This window comes from Helicoverpa armigera, chromosome 20, assembly GCF_030705265.1.
Source record: "Helicoverpa armigera isolate CAAS_96S chromosome 20, ASM3070526v1, whole genome shotgun sequence".
Classification (NCBI taxonomy): domain Eukaryota; kingdom Metazoa; phylum Arthropoda; class Insecta; order Lepidoptera; family Noctuidae; genus Helicoverpa; species Helicoverpa armigera.
Window position 1 is genome coordinate 3,360,748 of NC_087139.1, and position 18,677 is coordinate 3,379,424.

Here is an 18,677-nt window from a genome sequence, read left to right on the forward strand (position 1 = left end):
TCAAAGTACACTTTATAAATAACTTTGATAAAAATATAATATTTAATTTGTACACTACGCTTGTTGTTACGAACGCAAACTGTACTCGAGAATGCGCCTCCATTATCTGTCAAAGAAACCGTGGCAAGAGTGGACAAAGGTTTCGAGTCGCAATTCCATTTATTTACGCAAAATGTCTGCAAATTCACCGCCAGGAAAGAGTGATGGTGAGATAATATTGCTTAAGGAACATTGTGAGATATTATTATCGTGTTATTATTGGAATATTTTGGTACTATTGTAGGTGATGACCCCGTAGATAGGCCCGTGCCGGACGTCCCGCCAAATCCTATAGAGAGCCTTGGGGCTCGTTTGAGGGACTTGGACGTGGATTCAATCAGGCGGTATTTGGCCCAGAAGCTGGGATTCTATGAGCCGCCCGAGACTGCTGCACCTACGGACCAGGTGTTGGAAGAAGTGAGCTTGGACGGCATAGTCAAGTGGATACAGAGTGAACGCTGTAAAAATATCATTACTCTAGCGGGCGCTGGCATTTCCACATGTAAGTTTTAAAAATAACTAATTAAACATGTCTTTCATTGATTTGTTTATTATGCAAAATTGTTATTTTCTATTTACTAAACATTTTTTACAAAATAAACATAACTGCCCAGAGACAGTATTTTTTTTTGTTCGAAATAAAATAATTTGATAACTTCCAATATTGTAAGCATTTAATTTTCATTTGTAGAGGTTACATATTGCGCTATGAGTCATATTTGTTTGTTTATTTATCTATTACATGCAAGTGATTTAGATTCACAATAAATAGGAACATATAGAAACATTGACATGTATCTCTTATATCAAGAAGGTTGCTAATTGTGAAAGCGTGTTCAATAATATTTTTGCATAATTTATAATTAATCAGAAATTATTTGTGAATGAATATTTTGTTAGATTTCTAAATTGTTAATTTCTGTTTACTTTATCCTTATTCGCCTGAGAAAAAGAGTTTTATTTTCTTTCCAAATTATTTGACACTTGTTGTGAAGCGAGATAGATGCAATATTTTTTTTTTTTTGAGATAGATGCAATAAATCTACACATTTTTTACTAAATATATTTTTTTTTGCTAGCATGGGTTTTTTACATGCACATATATGGCCAGGAAACAGATAATTGCATTAATACCTAATCTCTTATCCTATTCTAATGAAATCCTAGCTGCTTCCTGTTATTTTGTCTGCACAGATAAGTATGTAACCTATAACTATCTTCCGAGTCCTACTCACATCCCTACTAATATTATAAACGCGAAAGTAACTCTGTCTGTCTGTTACGCTTTCACGTCTAAACTAATGAACTGATTTTAATACAATTTGGTACAGAGATAGAGTTGACCTTGAGAAAGAACAGGATAGTTTTTATCCTGGACTTTTGAAGAATTCTCTTGGAAACGCGATATAACCGAACTCTACGCGGGCGGAAGCTAGTACATAATAAATATAATCTTGATACTTTTAGTCTAAAAGTAATCAAAATGATTTGTATTCCTAGTCTAAAATTAATGGTACCAAATACCATGGCTACTAAAACCATAAAAACATTGTGTGGAAAATTAATATTATCATTGTTTACTCCATCAAGGTCAGACAAGTAATGTTTTGATGGAAACTTTACAGTATAGTCATTAGCTTTATTAGTGTCGGGAAATACTTGTACGGAATAGTTCAACTAGTTATATTTGTATTGGAATTACAAATCTAAACTTTATATCAATATAAGGTTAAACAAAATTGTATTTTTAATTCTTCTGTGTTGCTGTAGTGCTGCAAGCTCACAAGCAAGCCCCAGTATTAGACCTTTTTTAACCTGTTTTACCATTAAAATTAAATTTGCGGTTTTTTTAATATTCATAATACATATATGTGAATACTAAGAAAAGGAATATTAATGAAAACGAAAAATTTATGTTTACAATTTTTTTTTTAAAGCTTCATCTAATTACAAGCGATTATCATAACACTCATTATCTTATTACAGCTGCAGGAATCCCTGATTTCCGTAGTCCAGAAACGGGTCTTTACCACAATCTTCAGAAATATGACCTTCCGGAACCACAAGCAATATTTGAGATCAACTTTTTCAGACAAAATCCGAAACCTTTCTTCATGTTGGCAAAGGAATTGTACCCTGGAAGCTTCAAACCCACAATATCACATTACTTTATCAGGCTTTTACACGAAAAAGGTATGCAATTTTACTTATGCTATAATAAATACTAATTTAAAGGACTTTCATAATTCATACAAAAATATTGTTACATGTATTGTCACTATTTTAAAAATATATTCAACATCATTTCAATGGAACAAACACAATTTTTTAATTCTGAAACTTTTTGTTGTCAGATGATTCCAGAATGCTTAATAATCAAAACGAATAAAATAATGAAGGATATGGAATAATATCCCTGCCCTAAATTCATATTTTTTGCTACAAGAATCTATCATTAAAAATGCCAGAGACACTAAAAATGCCATTTTCTTTTCCATCCCCAGGCCTCCTACTCCGCCACTACACACAAAACATAGACACTCTTGAGCGCGGAGCCGGTATCCCCGAGGAAAAGCTGGTGGAGGCGCACGGCACCTTCTACACCTCGCACTGTCTCGACTGCCGCAAGGAGTATAATCTCGAATATGTTAAAGGTAAAAAAAAATATTAGGCATATTTTTATCCTGTAGCGGTACTACAACTCACAATACCGCCATCTACACATTCGGAGACGCAACTAACCTGCATCGCACATGCAGTGTTTGTGCGCACAGTGAATACAGATAGATCACCCCGACAACAACTGTCGGGCAGTAGCCCACCGGACAAAACTCATGTCCGGTCGGAGGATCCTCCCTTTACTGGGAGGTATGATGATGAGCTTTACTCTCTGCTCTCATACCTCCACAATTCTATTTGATTTTTCTTTCAGTATATTAGGAAAAGATATACATGATTTCTTCAGATATAAATACATCTGTTTATATAGTTACAGGCTTTTGCATAATCCTATAGCTTAATAGGAAGTAAAACTAAGCAGCATTAAGAGTAGGCAGCTTAAAGGGTTTCTCATTTGTAGCAGCAAGTGCCCTTTGAAAGAAAGGATGTAAAGCTCTGTCCGGTCTATTTGCAGTAGGCACTCGTTATATTTACTTATAAACATAAGACAACCAGTCTTAAGAAAGGTTTCATCTAACTAGGTTTTTGAGGTGAGAAAGGCAGTTGCTTGATGTAAACTTTAGTAATTAGCTATGACTTGTTATATTAGAACCCCGGAAAATTGAGAAAAAGCTAGTTAAATAATAATACAGCTTGGTATTTCTAATACTTCCAGAGCGTATATTCGCGGACCAGATCCCCATCTGCACGGAATGCCCTGGCGTTGTGAAGCCGGACATCGTTTTCTTCGGCGAGAGTCTCCCGGACCGCTTCCAGCGGTGCCTGCAGGAAGACTTCCAGCAGTGCGACATGCTCATCATCATGGGATCCTCGCTTGAAGTGCAGCCGTTTGCTTCTCTTATTGATATGTGAGTCACATTACAAACATATTTTGTCTATATTTTTGACTGTGTCTTGACAATCTGAGTCACAGTAGTCAGGTTAATTCTTAAATAAATTCTTTTGCAAAAAAAAATTTTTAAGATTGAGTACCTACTTGCTACTGTCGAGAAACAATGAAGAGTCCAACACAACATTTTAAGCTTGGGCGGTTTTTTGTATTGTAATATTATTATTAATTATCAGCATTGTAATGTAAAATTTACTAAACCTATATATTGTAAGGTTTAACAAATCCCCATACCCACTTTTCTGGTATCAAAAGAAAAAAAACATGGATGTTGGGAAGCCATACAGAAATGTTCACTATTATTTCCTCCCAGGGTCCCCGACTGGTGTCCGCGACTGCTGATAAACCGCGAGAAAGCCGGCATGCGGTCCCCTCTCCTCCGTCTATGGGGTGTCATGAGCGGTGGCTTGCAATTAGACGAGGATGCAGTACGAGATGTAGCGAGGCTGGGAGACTGTGACGATGGCTGCCAGGACCTTGCTGACAGGCTGGGATGGGGGGTGAGTACAAACGAATATACTCAAAATGTCATATAGCCGTAAAACGTCCACTACTATACAAAGGCATCCCCCAAGCTGGGAGGGCAAGCATGTTGGAGCCCTGTATGGGATATCTTTTGCTTCACTTTTAGGAATAGTTGAGCTATTATTTGGTTAAGAAATGGGTATTTCTTATGTAGTGAGAGTTTCAAGAGACAGCTATATTGTATAGTGTAGGGGTATCGCCCAAAACGTTGGCTTGAAAAAGAATTTGTATGGTAAGCGACAAAATGGTTTTGTAATTTTAATATTTAGATATGATAATTTGATAAAAATTCCTTCCACAATTTTAAAGAGTATGTATATACTCAACTACTAAAAAAGTTAAGAGGCTTAAATCGTTCCCGTTTGCTCATAATATGAGAATCTCTTTTTAAAAAGAGGTATGTTTGATATATTTTTCTTTGTTATAAAAGTTACCTAATCATGTTTTGAAGTCTAACAAAATAAGGTTTATATCATGAACTTTCAGGTAACCAAGTTGTATTTTGATCCGTTTTGTATTTACTGAGAAAAATTGAGATCCTTGGCGCCAAAATTTCCAATTCGTCCTCTTAATCCTATTCATAATGAGCGAACTGTTATTGCCAAAATCAAGAATTAAATGTGATTTTATTTTTTCCACTTTATTAAACCAACCGTCCCATAGCTTAATTTTTTTAACACACTTGCTTCAAGTAGTTACCTAAATACAAGTAATATTTTTCAGGACGAGCTCCGAGCGTTAGTAGCAAGTGAGCATGCGCGACTGGAGCTGGCCGGCGCCGCCGCCCCCCCCGCGCCGCCGCTGTCCCCGCCGCACGTCACGCCACAGGAGCCCGACCTATGAGCACTCACACGGTACACAGCCTGCTTCATTGTATACTCATTACTTTGATGAAAAAAAAATAGAAATAATTGAATTTAGAACCTTTTCCATTTTACAAACTGTCATTTCGGATTAAGAATAGGCTTGACGACTGAAAAAAAGTAATTAGTCCGTTTTCTTTTAGATAACCCTAAAACAATGGACACGTATTTTTGTTACGTCACTTCTGTTGACAAGACGCGACGTCACTCTCAATCATTTCGTTGAAATAAAAAATACGTATCTAATATTTTTGGCCATTCTAAAATGCGGACGAATTAGAATCACTATTTTTTAACCCTGACTAGGCGTCTATAGATGCATTTTGATTGGTTGGATTTGTCACGAACTGAACAGGGGAAATGGATAGATGGGTTAGACTGGGTTTTGCTTAACTGTTTATTGGAGGTTATCGAATGTCAAGTGTCCAATGGTTAAAGGGATTTTATAAGTCGATGCACAGAAGTATTGGTACAAAAAGTTGAACGCGAAAGTTGAAGTACATGAAATAAAGTAGTTATTATATGATGAAGCAGGCTAACAACTTCGATAAAAATATCGAAATGTCACTTCACTACTGTAACTGAAGTAACATTTTGATACAAAGTTTTAAACAATTTAAAATAACGGTTTCAGTCCGATAACAATGTTTTTTAGAATATTTTCTCTTCAGCTGAATTGGCAAAATATTGTATAAGAAAAAAAAAATGGTAAAGCGAATTTAAAATCTCTAAAAATATAAATGTTGGATTTTTTTAAAGATCCAAGCAAACTTGGTACTTACACCGTAAAAATTGTGATCGAAAATCGACTTAGCATTGACATTATAAAAGTAATTTATTAATATTTATAATTTACTGTATTCCAGATTGATACAAATTAGCTAAGTAGGTTGCAAGGCTGTAATCCGTCACTTGTGCCTCATGAGTAATATTATAATTTTTTAGTTATTTATTTTATTTATTGCGGTAATGTTGGGTTAATTTTATGGTTAAAACCTTTATGTTCATGGATTCATTTTACGTTTTTATTTATTAACTTTGCATGTTGTCTAGAATCGGCAAATGAGTTACCAGTAAATTGATTCCTCAATGTTCACCGAAATTTTACTATTGTATAGCTGTAGTTTTCAATACTATAGATCTCCTAAATTATATAGTGTGGGGTAGATTATTATTTAAGCTAGAACTATTTTTGGCGGCAATACATTTATTCAAATTGTATACTTAGATATTTATACATTTTATCTTAAAACTTTATAGCGTGCTAGACATAAGCAGGCCCTGCTTCGATGTTTGGCTTTGATGATGAAATATTTCTATATCGATAAATAGGTGTTGTATTTTTATCGAATCGATAATTGTCAAGTGCCGTACTAATATTGAAAACTTTACTGCCTTAAATCACACTTATCTAAATAATAAGAATGAAGCTAATACCTAATTTGAAAATTATTTGTTCATTGTTTGTCAAGTTTTAAATAAAATGTTAGTCTTGAAAGCGTGATCGTCGACTAGTCAACATTGCGGTTCATAGTGACTTAACGTAAAGTTTAGGAAGCATCCAAGTTAAATTTTTACCTTTTGAACGCCACCATATAAAAATTTCGACGGGCAATGTTTGCAAATATGAAATTCAGATTTTCTCATCATAATATCTACGAGTTTCGCAGTTTAAAATCTGAGTGTTTGGTGTTCGAAAGGTCAAAATTGTAGTTGAAGTATTTACATGACCAATAAAGCACCAATATTTTATTTAATTACAATTAAGTCTTTTTATTTTTTTAATTCGTTATGTGATCTATCTTTTGTCTTTTATTTAATCAGAAATTTGCATTTCTAATTTATTTAGTTCTGCTACAAAATCTTCCATGTCTTGTTGTGTTGTAGAAAATTTTAAAATTCCTAATAGTGTGTAGTGTAATAGTTTTAATAACACATCTTATGATACAGATACATATATCTAGCTATAACCGCGTGCTAATAAAAATCAGTACATATTATATAAATTTTCTTAGCGATATATGATTATTTTTCTAAGGGGTGTGTAGAATTAGTTTTTCAGTGGATTTTACGCGTAAGCGGCGATACTTTAGGGTAAAAATAATTATGTTATGTCCCATGCAGTGAGCAATTTTATCAAATAGACAAAGTAATACATTGATGCTTTAGCAATAATATTTACCGTCTGACAAATAGTGAGTATGTAGTTCATTCAGAATTTTAGGGAATACATTTCAGTAGTGACAAGCGTTCCGATATGTATCCCTAATAAAAACTAGTATAATTTAATAAGTATAATAGACTGTTAAATGTAACGATACACCAGGTAAATTGTACTGAAATGAAGCCTTATTTTAAATCCACGTGATGTATATGTCGCAGCCAACTGATTAAAAAAGCTGTTTTATCAAACAGCTAGCCATTTCACTGAATGACGCGACATATACATTATGTCGGTAACCGAGATATTGGTTATTAAAGGGACTACGCAAAGCATATATGTATACTCAAGCAATATAATAGAAAGCCTTATAATATCAGCTATTTTGAATATCGTAAACCATTTAATAATGTTGATGCTGGATGCAAATTTTATATAAATTGTAATTTTATAAATACGTTTTCAATAAACTAAGTTAAATCACGCGAGAAGTTGACGGTTTTCTTTGAAGTGTTGGAACTTGCAATTTATATAAATTGTTGTAAGCCTTATTGAGAAAATAAACGCATAATATTTATTATAAATATGTTGTTTTATTGACTTCATACAGGGTTGATGATCGCTTATTTACAATGAGATAAAATCACGTGAATCAAACAAATGGAAACTTACAATTATACAGTAAGGCACACATGTTTTTAAATTACAATTATTTGTTAATATTAAAGGCACAGAGTTTCAACAGTCTACAGACAAAAGCTTATATTTTTTAAATACAAAACCAAAGTCATATTCGAAATTTTAAAAGTAGTGGTTTGTAATTTTGTAGCACACCATAGTTTCACCATCTGTTTAGATGTGGTTCGTAAGTAGATAAAGCCTTCGAAAGTGCCAATCATTTTGACACAACAATTTACCGTCAAACCACAAAAACTTTTAAACGTCTGTTGAACACTTGTCTAAAAAAAACAGATTATGACGTTAAAATAAGATCCGTTTTGCAGCCATACTTTTTTTAGACAAGTGTTCAACAGATGTTTAAGTTTGTTTAGTAAGGCTGTTAAAGTCTATTCCTTAGCATCAGTAATTCCCTCCGTACTAATAGCGAACATAGCTTCAGTTTCAGGTAAGCAGGGACTGTCATAAATCTTGCAGACTCTGTTATCGCCCCGCCCCTTTCGTAAGTAAAGTCGAGTGGTCGACGCGTGCGCAATGATGTGTCCGCCAATGGGCTTCTTCGTGTCCGCGTTGAACACGCCCACTGAGTCCACGTTGGCTACTACTTGGTTTGTTATTAATACTGCTACGCCGAACTGGAAGGAATAAAGGATTATTTGATTTAAATAAGCTTTTGCTAAACTAAACCTAGAAGGTGGGAAGTGAACAATTTTACAGTATAAAAGTAACAAAAAATCGATTTCAAACATGCTTTCACTGTTAATAAACCATTCTTCCAGACTAACATAGGCTATATTTTATTCCAGTTCTGGAATTAGTTCCCAAGGGAAGCGCATGAAATCGCGGAAAAAACAGCTAGTACATTATATTTAGGAATCTTTCTATTTATAGTTATCAAAAATATGATTTGAAAAAATTACACACCTCATCAGCAAGTCGAAGAAGCATCCTCATGAATCGTCCCAGGTGTAACTGTCTGGAGTTAAGCTCACCACGGCCCGAATAATCGGTTCTGTATAAAGCTGTTGCACTATCCACAATAATGAGGGAGTACCTGGTGAAAAACAAAAAAAACAATGAAGATCGATGGTGAATTAATGAATCGGAATGTATTGGTAATTGAATTTTGGTTTCAAATTGCACTTTAAGCTTTATAGCTAGGAAAACTTTGTTTATTTTTTTGTAACGGATTGACTCAAAAACTATTGGGCCGATTTTAAAAATTCGTTCTCCGTTAGAAAGCTACATTATCTGCGAGTAGGGCTGCCATTTCGAATTTCGGACCTAATTATTAAACCCGGACAAATATTTAAAAAAACCCGGACATTTGGCGTAAATCGCATTTTTTCCCCGGACGAGTCCGATTTTTTTTTGTTTAACAAAACAAGACCTAATTTTTAATATTACCATATTACTTAAATTCAATCAACCAAAGGTCCTTCACAAATCAAATCCGGGGAAACCCGGACGGATGGCAGCCCTATCTGCGAGTAACATAGGCTAGATTGTATCCCGGGACGGGCAGTAGTTACCACAGGATGTGGGTGAAACCGCGGAAATGCTACCAATTACTAATAAAACATACCTTGACTCCGCCATCATAGCACAAGCCTGAACCAGCAGTTGTGTCTGGTGGTCAGTGTTATAAGCTCGCGCATAAGCCACATTGTCTAACACCGCTGCGCCCTCCATGCCGTAGCGTTGTGCAACCGCTAGCAGTCGTTCCGGACGGAATGTGCCTTCTGTGTCGATGTACATGCATTTGCCTTCACCACCCGATTGTTCTATGGGTAGCTGAAAGATAAATTTAATAGTTAGGGAAGTTGGCTGCTGCTTGACTGTTCTCTTTTTCAAAGCATGAACATTAGGCAGGAATTTGGAATACTCTATCATAAGTCAGGCTTTTTGGCCTATTACTACCTGTAATGTAATAAGTATTGTGAATTTGCACTATAAGTGTGTAACAGAATTAGTTTACCAATCTTTGTGGAAATTTATATTTGTACTTTATAAAGGTGAAGAGTCTGTGTTGGCATAAACTCACTGATTTCAGAAACAATTGGACCCATTTGAAATGTTATTTCAGTGTTAGATAGCTTATGTATTGCTCCTATAGGCTAGTTTGTATCAGAGTATGCAAAGTAGTTCCTATGGTGTAACCGCTGGCAGAAAGTAGTTGTACTATGAAAACCCAGCTCACTGGCCAATGAGTTATTTCTTTATTTTATTTGAATACATATTTACCTGGCATGTAACAGCTAGTGTGTGGCATATTTGAGTCTTGCCTGTTCTGAACTCTCCAAAAATTTCTGTGATGGATCCAGTCTCTATTCCACCACCCAATAGTCTGTCAAGCTCCTTGGAGCCTGTTGTTAGTTGAATTATTTCAGATCTACAAATATAATGATTCAGTTATAAATAATGGCACTTTTAGGAAGTAAAGATGAAAATCATCGGCCTAGGCATCCAGTCTAACTGGAGCAGTAGTACCCAGTGTAACATTGAATGGCTGTCTATCTGACATCCTCAATACATGCTCCATAAGATTGTTTGCCAAACTTGATATATAAAATAAACTTAATAACAAATTGATTGTCTCGGGAGTTACACTTTAGTAAGAGATAATAGTTGTGTTGCAGAACTTAATAAACTATCTATGAAGATATCTCATAAACTAACCTTTTTTGATGGAATTCAGTGGCTGTAGTGAATCCCATAGGCACCAACTTGGATGCCTCTGCAAGTATTTTGTCAGCCTTCGCCTCTGATATACCTTTTATTGTAATGAGCCATTTCTTAGGGGCATAGGCCACTGATTCTACTGTGTGGTAACCTGCTTCTTCTAACTTTTTTATGTCTCCAGATGTTATTCCATTTCCCTGGAAATGTTTAAGTAATTACTTTTAGGAAGTAATTAATTATGTGAAATGATGGTGCATAGAAGAGTTCGGAAGGAGATATCTGCCCCTAAAATGAGCCACTGACTAATGCTGCTGCACCGCCACCATCTCCGAATAAAATTGGGATAGAGTCATAAGTAAATTCTGGTGATGATGATATATTAACTTGTAGCTACATTCTTGGACTTTCCACCACTGCATATCTGTGTGTGGCTCTGCTTAAGCATACTTTTAGGATCCAGAAAGCTACGCAGTACTACATACACACACCAACCCAAATTAGTTAGTAAAACATGGTGTACCTAATCTACGCAACATGTTTACATTTTCCTCGGGTACCAAGCGCCTGTCCAGGATTTCAGAAGATTACGATTTGATATAGCTACCATACCTCTAGTTTAGTGATGAGCTGTGGCCCACACTCATCCAAGTCCTCGTCAACAGAAGCAGTCACCGCTGATGCTGTAGCCGTCATATTGTCCTTTCAATAACTCACAGAATTCACTATCACCGAAACATTTAAAACTTTTATTGACAATGTTTTGAAATTCTAGTATCGGCAGTTGTGGTTACTATAAATTATTTAATTCAATACAAGCGAGTTTGAACCTGTTTCTTGTTTTCTTTATTCTACTTTGTTTCCGATCCTTGGTCCTTGACTTGAGATTGTTTTCGAAAACCGAAATGTCAAATCTACAAATTGTCAAATTTCCCCCCAATTCTCCCAGAACCATAAACTCACAGATCTACTGTGGGCAATCAAAGCAAAGTCAGCTACTCCTTCGGTAAATAAATGTAAACATTACGACACAAGCATGTTTTTAACACCATTCACGATTATCTCCACTGTTCCCGTAGAATCTAATTTATAATTCTCTATATTCATCATAATGATACTTTGCTATCAATCATCATGTATCATAATTCCTCCAAATAGTGATATAATCTGTCTGTGATACATAAGTTGTCACTTTTGTCAGTTGTTTGTTGTTTTGCCCGTCATTGTCAAATATTAAAAAATATTTGTTTTCTTTTCGCGATTTCTCGTGTTCAAGTTTTCGCTTTTTAACAAAGTTTTGAAAATGGAAAATAAGCAAGAAGTATCCTTAGTAATCGATGGTCAAATGTTTAAAGTAAAAAAAGACATGTTAAGTGAACACAGTGATTATTTTCGAGCGATGTTTGGCGGGAATTATGTTGAAAATGAACAGCACGAAATCTCCATGGACGTAAGCATGTTTATTTATTTTAATAAAATTAATAACTGAGTATATTTATTCAGTTTATATTTGAACAAAAAAAAGTTAATACAAATTCCACTAACAGCTAAGAACTGACTGAAACACAGCTGCTCACTATAGTTGTAACTTTCGAAACTTCAAAAAATAATAAATAGACGACTAATACATTCTTTTCATATTGATTTCCAGGTGGTAGATGCCAATTCCATGAACATTATACTAAGATACATGGAATTAGGACTGATAGATATATCAGAACATTCCTTAGCCACTGTTGGGGATCTTGCGATCGCTGCTAATTTCCTGCAAATAACAGAACTCACTAAACAAATAGATTATTGTCTAGAGCAGCAATTATCATTGTCCAATTGGATGGAAATCAAAGAGATAGCACAAAATGCTGCATCGGTGAAACTTGAGCAGGCGGCCGTAATTTACGGTCTTTTCTCATTTAAATCTATGAAACCAGAGTATGTTCCAAATATAAATAAATTATTCTGGTATTTATCGCATCCATACTTAGACATAGAGTCTGAATTACAAGTTTTTAAATTCGGATTGAAATGGATTGAACAACAAGAGATGGGTGCGGATGCATTATTAATAATACTCTGCTGTTTAGATATGGATAGAATTACAAAAGACGAACTAGAAGCCATGAAAGATCTAACAAAAGATTACGTAAATAGTTTAACTGAAAAAATAATTGCTTGTTTGCACAAATTAGCAGCTGATTACGAATTAACTCTCTCAGCAGTAAAACAGCATAAACAAATACTCTGTGAATTGTACACTCTGAAAGTTTACACTGAAGTACTGAATTTAGTTAAGGAAAGTATACACCGTAAACTGAGGTTTACAGCGGCAGTGCCAATGTGGTCTAACAAGGACAAGGCACCAGAAAAATCACCAAATTATTTATTTACGTACACAAAGGGGCCAGGTTTACAAAAATGGATGGAGGTAGCGGAAACCAACTTATGGGGGTGGAATATAGCCTCTTGGAGCCCTACAAAGATTGTAGTACTTTGTGGGGAATATGGGAGAGGGACAGGTATATTTATGAAGGATGTGAAAGTATATGATATTCATAAAAATGATTGGATTCAACATGGAGTACAGTTGCCTGTTCGAAGGCATGCTGGCGTTGTCGTTATTGAGGACTCATTGTATATACTTGGAGGCGTTGGTGCGTTTAGGTAAGTTTTTGAACTATTTAGACACCTTAATGAAACTGATATAGCCCTAAGGTTTTGCTAGTTTGATGCTATTCTAACCCTTGTGTCTTTGTTATTTATAAATGGATATTATTTGAGATTAAAATTTCTGATACCATACTTTACGGTAACCATACAAATTAATTAAATCCTGGTCCCTAACTTGACGGTTACCCACAATTATATAATGTTTAACAGTGTTATTATAGATATACTGTGATTAATCTCTTAATGATTGGCCTTTTTTGTGTATTCCTATGTGGGTATGTAAACTAATGTGACAAGACTTAATGCACAAACACTGGCTATTTCCTTTTAAAAAATAAATCTATAAACTTTGACAAATCCGTCAACAGGTGTGTCACATATGCCAGAAAATGAATTCCAAAAAAACATAAAATCTGTTTTTGCAGTTAAGTAAATAATGTAAAACCATTACAAAGAAAATAGTTATACAAAATAAACCATAGTTTACACAATCAAAATGCTGATAAATGGAGTTTAGAACTCAATCATGAAATAATAATAAGACAGCTATGTACTTCTAAAATTTATATTGAATCTAATTATTGTAAGTTACATAGCTTACAAAATAAATCAAGTCAATAAAATGTCCTGTGATGCGATCCTGTCCTGGAATTTATTACTCTTGAGACGGGCATCTGATACTTTTTCGAAAATTATTCATTATTCTGCCTGCAAGCAACAGGTAAGTCAATTAAAAATATAAGTATGTATCACTTTTTGAGTTTCCACTGCTAACTTTAAATTAAATGCTTAAAATTTTAACACTACTTTTGATTGATAAAAGAATTAATAAAATATTTTATCCATTCTCTTAATACATTTGTCTTACGTTTGCAGGTCTCAAGCAAAAAATATTTCTGTTCAAATTGCTGTTCAAATCTACCAGTAAAATCTGTAGAAACCGAGCAAAGCTGTAATCCCACGAGTTTGGGACCAAGACATATTTGTGTTACTTGCGACATACCAAGAGCACTTGTACCTGTGGATACTTCGAGGAAAGATCCATCTGATATCAACTTACAGAGGAACTTGCTTTATAAGGTATAATGAGCATTTATATAAAATCGTTACCCTAATCTGACCTCCACAACTCAGGTACCTGGGCAACCCGATACTCCTTGCTAAGACTGATTGTCAGACTCTCTGGCGACTGCCAAAGATGTTTCAATCATACACTTTCAAATAACAACATATCCTTTTCTAATTCATACATCTATTTCAGATCGTAAACATGAAGAAAATGTTCAGCTTATATTGGTCAGCTGCAATAAGGAAAGTCACCATGTGTACCAAAGTTCCCCCTGAACATACTCAGATAGGTGTCAACAAATTCGATGGGATTGATATGACACCCGTCCGACCCAAAAGGAAAGAAAATCCATCACCACTAGAGATACCTGAACCCAGTGTGCCGGGGGAGAATTTACCAGGGTTTCCCATCCCTGGGATCCCAGATGTGGCCATTCCCATAGTGCCAGAGCTTCCAGTGCCCGATATGCCAGAGATCCCGGCACCAACGCCCCAGGTACCTGGTAAACCGAAGCCGAAACTGAAGCCTTTACCAGGACACCCGGTACCTACATTACAAGACACCCTCAGAGAAAGGTGGCCCTTACCATTTATACGTGACTTGATAAGACAAAGATTCCCTATACCTGCTTTTCAAGATTCCCCTGTAACATTAATATCTCCATTCATACAGAGTCCATTAGAACGAAATAAAATAGTACAGAATATTATGAGATCCAACATCCGGTATTTATCTACTCCCAATCAGAACAGCAATGGGAAACTTGAAATTTCTAAAGGATTAATTATACCGCCAATGGTTCAGGATTTGTTGAAAAGAGATAAGATTTATGTACCAAAAGACGAAATAATTTGCACACTTACAAAATTATCTCCTGCCGAAATCCAAGCAACATATGATTTGATAAAAAGGCACAAACAGAAAGTGAAGGACACTCAAGAGATACCGAATGATTTTATATTTGGGATGACGTATGAACAATTTCAACAATTATTAACTTTCGTAGCAATATCAAAGAAACAAGAAAATCCGTCACAACTATTAGGCAATAAGTTATACATACCAAGTCAGCTGTTTATAAACAACGCTAAGTTTTTGGTTCCAGTAAAAAAACAAGAATATTTTAAAGGTATCTTTACAGGCCAAATTCAGGTAAAAGATCGAAAATATTTCAAACGTTTTTAATAACAGTTGATTTGGTTTGTTAGACGTCATTGGATATCGGAACAACCCGTGATTATACAATTACAAGGGCCAATTTTACCGACAGTCGTTTATTGAAAATCGGTAGTTTAAACCTTGAAATTATGAAGTTGAAAATTTCGTGAAAACTAAAATTCTGCAAAAACGTGTTTATCTTGTTGGTAAAAATGGTCCTTAATATGTAATGTTTCAAATAACAAGTTTCCAAAGTTTTAAATTGTAAGTTGCAATAAAAGTTTTGAATCTAATAAGAGTTCATTATTTGTGACACATTAATATGTCGGTTATAAAAAAAGCTATTCTTTTACATCCTAGAGATGATGATTCCAATGGAATTTCATCACTTTAACAGATATCCAAAAGGACTCCATTCAGAAATTGCCAGCGAACTCGCTTGAAGCGCGAACCACAGTACTATTTGCCTGACGAAATAAGTGTGATGTTACAAGTACATTTGGGTTATATTATGATACCCAATCGAGATAAATCATTATAACTCTGTAAACATATTCTATGTACATTTTACATATTTCAGGATAATTTCAGACTCTGCCATCATATACGATCTAAAACAGAGGACTTACAGAAAAATAGCCAAGTTACCTGATCCAGTGCAGTCTCCCGCGGCCTGCGTCCACGAGAACACAGTTTATGTGATAGGCCACAAACATATATACAGATACGAAGATAACGGAGACCACGACCGATGGCTTCGAGTTATTGAAACAGATATGACGCCGAAATTTCTAGTATCTTTTAAAGGATATATTTATGTATCACAGTGTTATTTTCCGCATCTGTATAGATTTCGACCGAATGTGGATAAGGTTTTGGAACAAGTTTCGTGTTTCAGTCAGTCTCCTATGGCTATTTGTAATTTGGGTAAGTAATATTCGATGATTAGTTGTTAAATTGAATAAGATTTTGAAGGAATATAATATTGTTGTATCTACATAAAAAAAAGTCTCTTCCAAGGAAATTTAGTAATTTATATTTTAACTATCTAATGATAAAAAGTAGCCTGTAAGGCTATCTAACGTTGCATATTTTTTCAAATCGGATCAACAATTAGTGAGATTAGCGTGTGCAATACAACAAACTTGTTTCAACTTTACAATACTGTATACCTCATACTTGTTTACATTATCAAAGCTTATTCTTCTTCATAACCTTACAGGGAACCGTCTCCTAGCAGTAACCAGCTCAGGCGACAGCTCAACAGACATAATGACAGTTGAAGAGTACCGAAATCTAACCAGTGATCGTGATGGCACTAAATTCCTCTGGAGTTTGACGGGTTCAGAGTATGGAGTGAACCCAGCTGGGGCGTGTTCCGTCGTGATGACGATACCGCCTGTCAATCCTGACGTGTCAGCTTATCATGAACGATATTTAACTATGTATGGATAGTGTTAAGACACTATTTGAGAAAAAATTGTGATGTGTGAATTTTTGTTAATGTCGCTATGGCGAAAAATTGTTACGTATTTCAACTTCTGCCTAGCGTTTGCACAACTATTGGGGTTGGTTTCCAGTATAAATGGAGGCAGCTGAGTACCAGTGCTCCGCCACCCAGCTACCTGGGCAAAAAAAGTGCCTTTCTGGCTTAAAAAAGTGTTACATTTTTAAAACAAGGAATTGTAAGTTAAATAAAACAATGAAAAATGTTATTCATTTACATTTATTACGTCATTCATTTACAAACATACTCAAAAATTATTAATTAAAGTACATACAATTTGTACAGAACTCCACAATAAAATAAGGCAGATAATGTTAATACTCGATAATATTAATCTAATTTAAAGATACTTAATTAAATAAAAAAAATGACAGCATTATATGCGATCTCAATGAGACTAGTAGTCAACAATAATAAAATAATCTTTGCAATTAATTAGGTATACAACATGAAGCCAAAATATTAATCTAGAATTAATTTGTCACTGGTATAAAATAACTTATTTTATGTGCCTAAAATACCGATGTTATTTACAATGAATAAAGAACAAAATACGATAAATCTTCTATACTCGTTTTTCTAGTCTTAAAATGTAATCAATTTTTTTCTTATTTCAATTTCAAATACCAAAATATTTCATTGTTCAAATTGATGTTAGATTTTTCATATTTTTTACACTTTAAGACATGAAAAGATAGTACACAATAGTATGTTAAGGCGACTCAATGTTATGTATGGGCACATACACTAGTTGAATGATACAGCACCAAATGGATCATAGTCACACATCAAAAGTGTTATTATGTCAAATAATGGCACTCCACACAATCTAACGCTACAATTTATTAAACATTAAAGTTTAAACTTATCATATTTAAAAGCTCATATCCATCGCATGTTTCTTACAGCTAACATTAAAAACAATAAAGTGATGTATTAATTAATGTACGGAAGCATTTTATTTATTAATATTCTGCATCAAAAATGTATTTGGCATTTACAAGATCGCTACATACGAAGTTATTGGAAGCACTACATATAGATCTAAAGTAAATGTTTTGAATATTACGAATGCATCCTCTTGGTACAAAAATATCAACTATCATACACTCTATCGGAGTTTAGCACGTCAAAAGGCACATGTTCAAGGCCATTCATTCATAACTTTTAAATAATTATTACATAGTGTTGTACGGATAGTAAAAATATATATGTAATTATTATTTGCCACTATTTGAACTTGCACTATATATTTGTTACGAAAGTTTATAGCCTAGTATTCAGTGTTCTGGAGTACCCGTTTAGGGTTGTCAGTTTTCGTTATTTATGGCCTACTTCACTAAAACCTTATTGGGTGAGGTTTTTACGTCCACCCGCCTGTAAGCTTATGGAAGAGTTCTTCGTTGAGGGTCTGGTTGGCATCCTTGGACCTCATAGACAGGAATATGTAACCTCCAATGAACTCGTGAACAACTTTGCAGTCAGCGGATTGTACTGAGAATATAATGTTGCCCTCTTCGAACTGTACCATCATATGTTTTATCTCCCAGTTTACATTCCAGGCCTGGAAAGAGGAACATTCTGTTAGCAAATAAATATTACTTTCTTTTCACATAAAATTGTGATGTAATGATAAAACTATTGAATATTCAACCACTATTTTGCTCTAGACAATATAAAGAGTTAGGATCTCGAAATACTCAAACACCACTAACTATTACTTAGAAGTGTTTACGTACCGCGATTGAATGATGTTTAAAATG

The 18,677-nt window shown here is 34.6% G+C and overlaps 5 protein-coding genes across 5 annotated transcripts in view; 3 read left to right on the forward strand and 2 right to left on the reverse strand.

Moving 5' to 3' along the window:
• The first annotated feature begins 20 nt into the window (after nt 1-20).
• On the forward strand, nt 21-7,740 carry LOC110377464 (NAD-dependent protein deacetylase sirtuin-2). The gene is made up of 7 exons (XM_021336384.3): nt 21-206; nt 284-541; nt 2,026-2,232; nt 2,544-2,693; nt 3,374-3,566; nt 3,921-4,107; nt 4,856-7,740. The coding sequence occupies exons 1-7, from the start codon at nt 92-94 to the stop codon at nt 4,973-4,975; spliced, it is 1,230 nt and encodes a 409-aa protein (XP_021192059.3). The 5' UTR covers nt 21-91; the 3' UTR covers nt 4,976-7,740.
• Nucleotides 7,741-7,933: 193 nt separating this feature from the next.
• On the reverse strand, nt 7,934-11,430 carry Spn-a (spindle A). Its single transcript, XM_049848449.2, has 6 exons — nt 11,126-11,430; nt 10,514-10,713; nt 10,079-10,226; nt 9,420-9,628; nt 8,759-8,888; nt 7,934-8,469 (listed from the first exon to the last, which is right to left on the reverse strand). The coding sequence occupies exons 1-6, from the start codon at nt 11,207-11,209 to the stop codon at nt 8,224-8,226; spliced, it is 1,017 nt and encodes a 338-aa protein (XP_049704406.1). The 5' UTR covers nt 11,210-11,430; the 3' UTR covers nt 7,934-8,223.
• Nucleotides 11,431-11,738: 308 nt separating this feature from the next.
• On the forward strand, nt 11,739-17,122 carry LOC110377459 (kelch repeat and BTB domain-containing protein 8). Its single transcript, XM_021336381.3, has 4 exons — nt 11,739-11,963; nt 12,165-13,174; nt 15,988-16,334; nt 16,630-17,122. The coding sequence occupies exons 1-4, from the start codon at nt 11,817-11,819 to the stop codon at nt 16,860-16,862; spliced, it is 1,737 nt and encodes a 578-aa protein (XP_021192056.3). The 5' UTR covers nt 11,739-11,816; the 3' UTR covers nt 16,863-17,122.
• On the forward strand, nt 13,289-15,966 carry LOC110377461 (uncharacterized). Its single transcript, XM_049848447.2, has 3 exons — nt 13,289-13,901; nt 14,057-14,260; nt 14,442-15,966. The coding sequence occupies exons 1-3, from the start codon at nt 13,803-13,805 to the stop codon at nt 15,432-15,434; spliced, it is 1,296 nt and encodes a 431-aa protein (XP_049704404.2). The 5' UTR covers nt 13,289-13,802; the 3' UTR covers nt 15,435-15,966.
• Nucleotides 17,118-18,677, reverse strand: part of LOC110377469 (unc-112-related protein) — a 38,854-nt gene continuing 37,294 nt past the window's right edge. Inside the window, exon 12 of the mRNA XM_064039667.1 lies at nt 17,118-18,478. Within this exon, the coding sequence (XP_063895737.1) occupies nt 18,278-18,478 (201 nt within the window). The 3' untranslated portion in view covers nt 17,118-18,277. The remainder of the gene's footprint in view (nt 18,479-18,677) is intronic.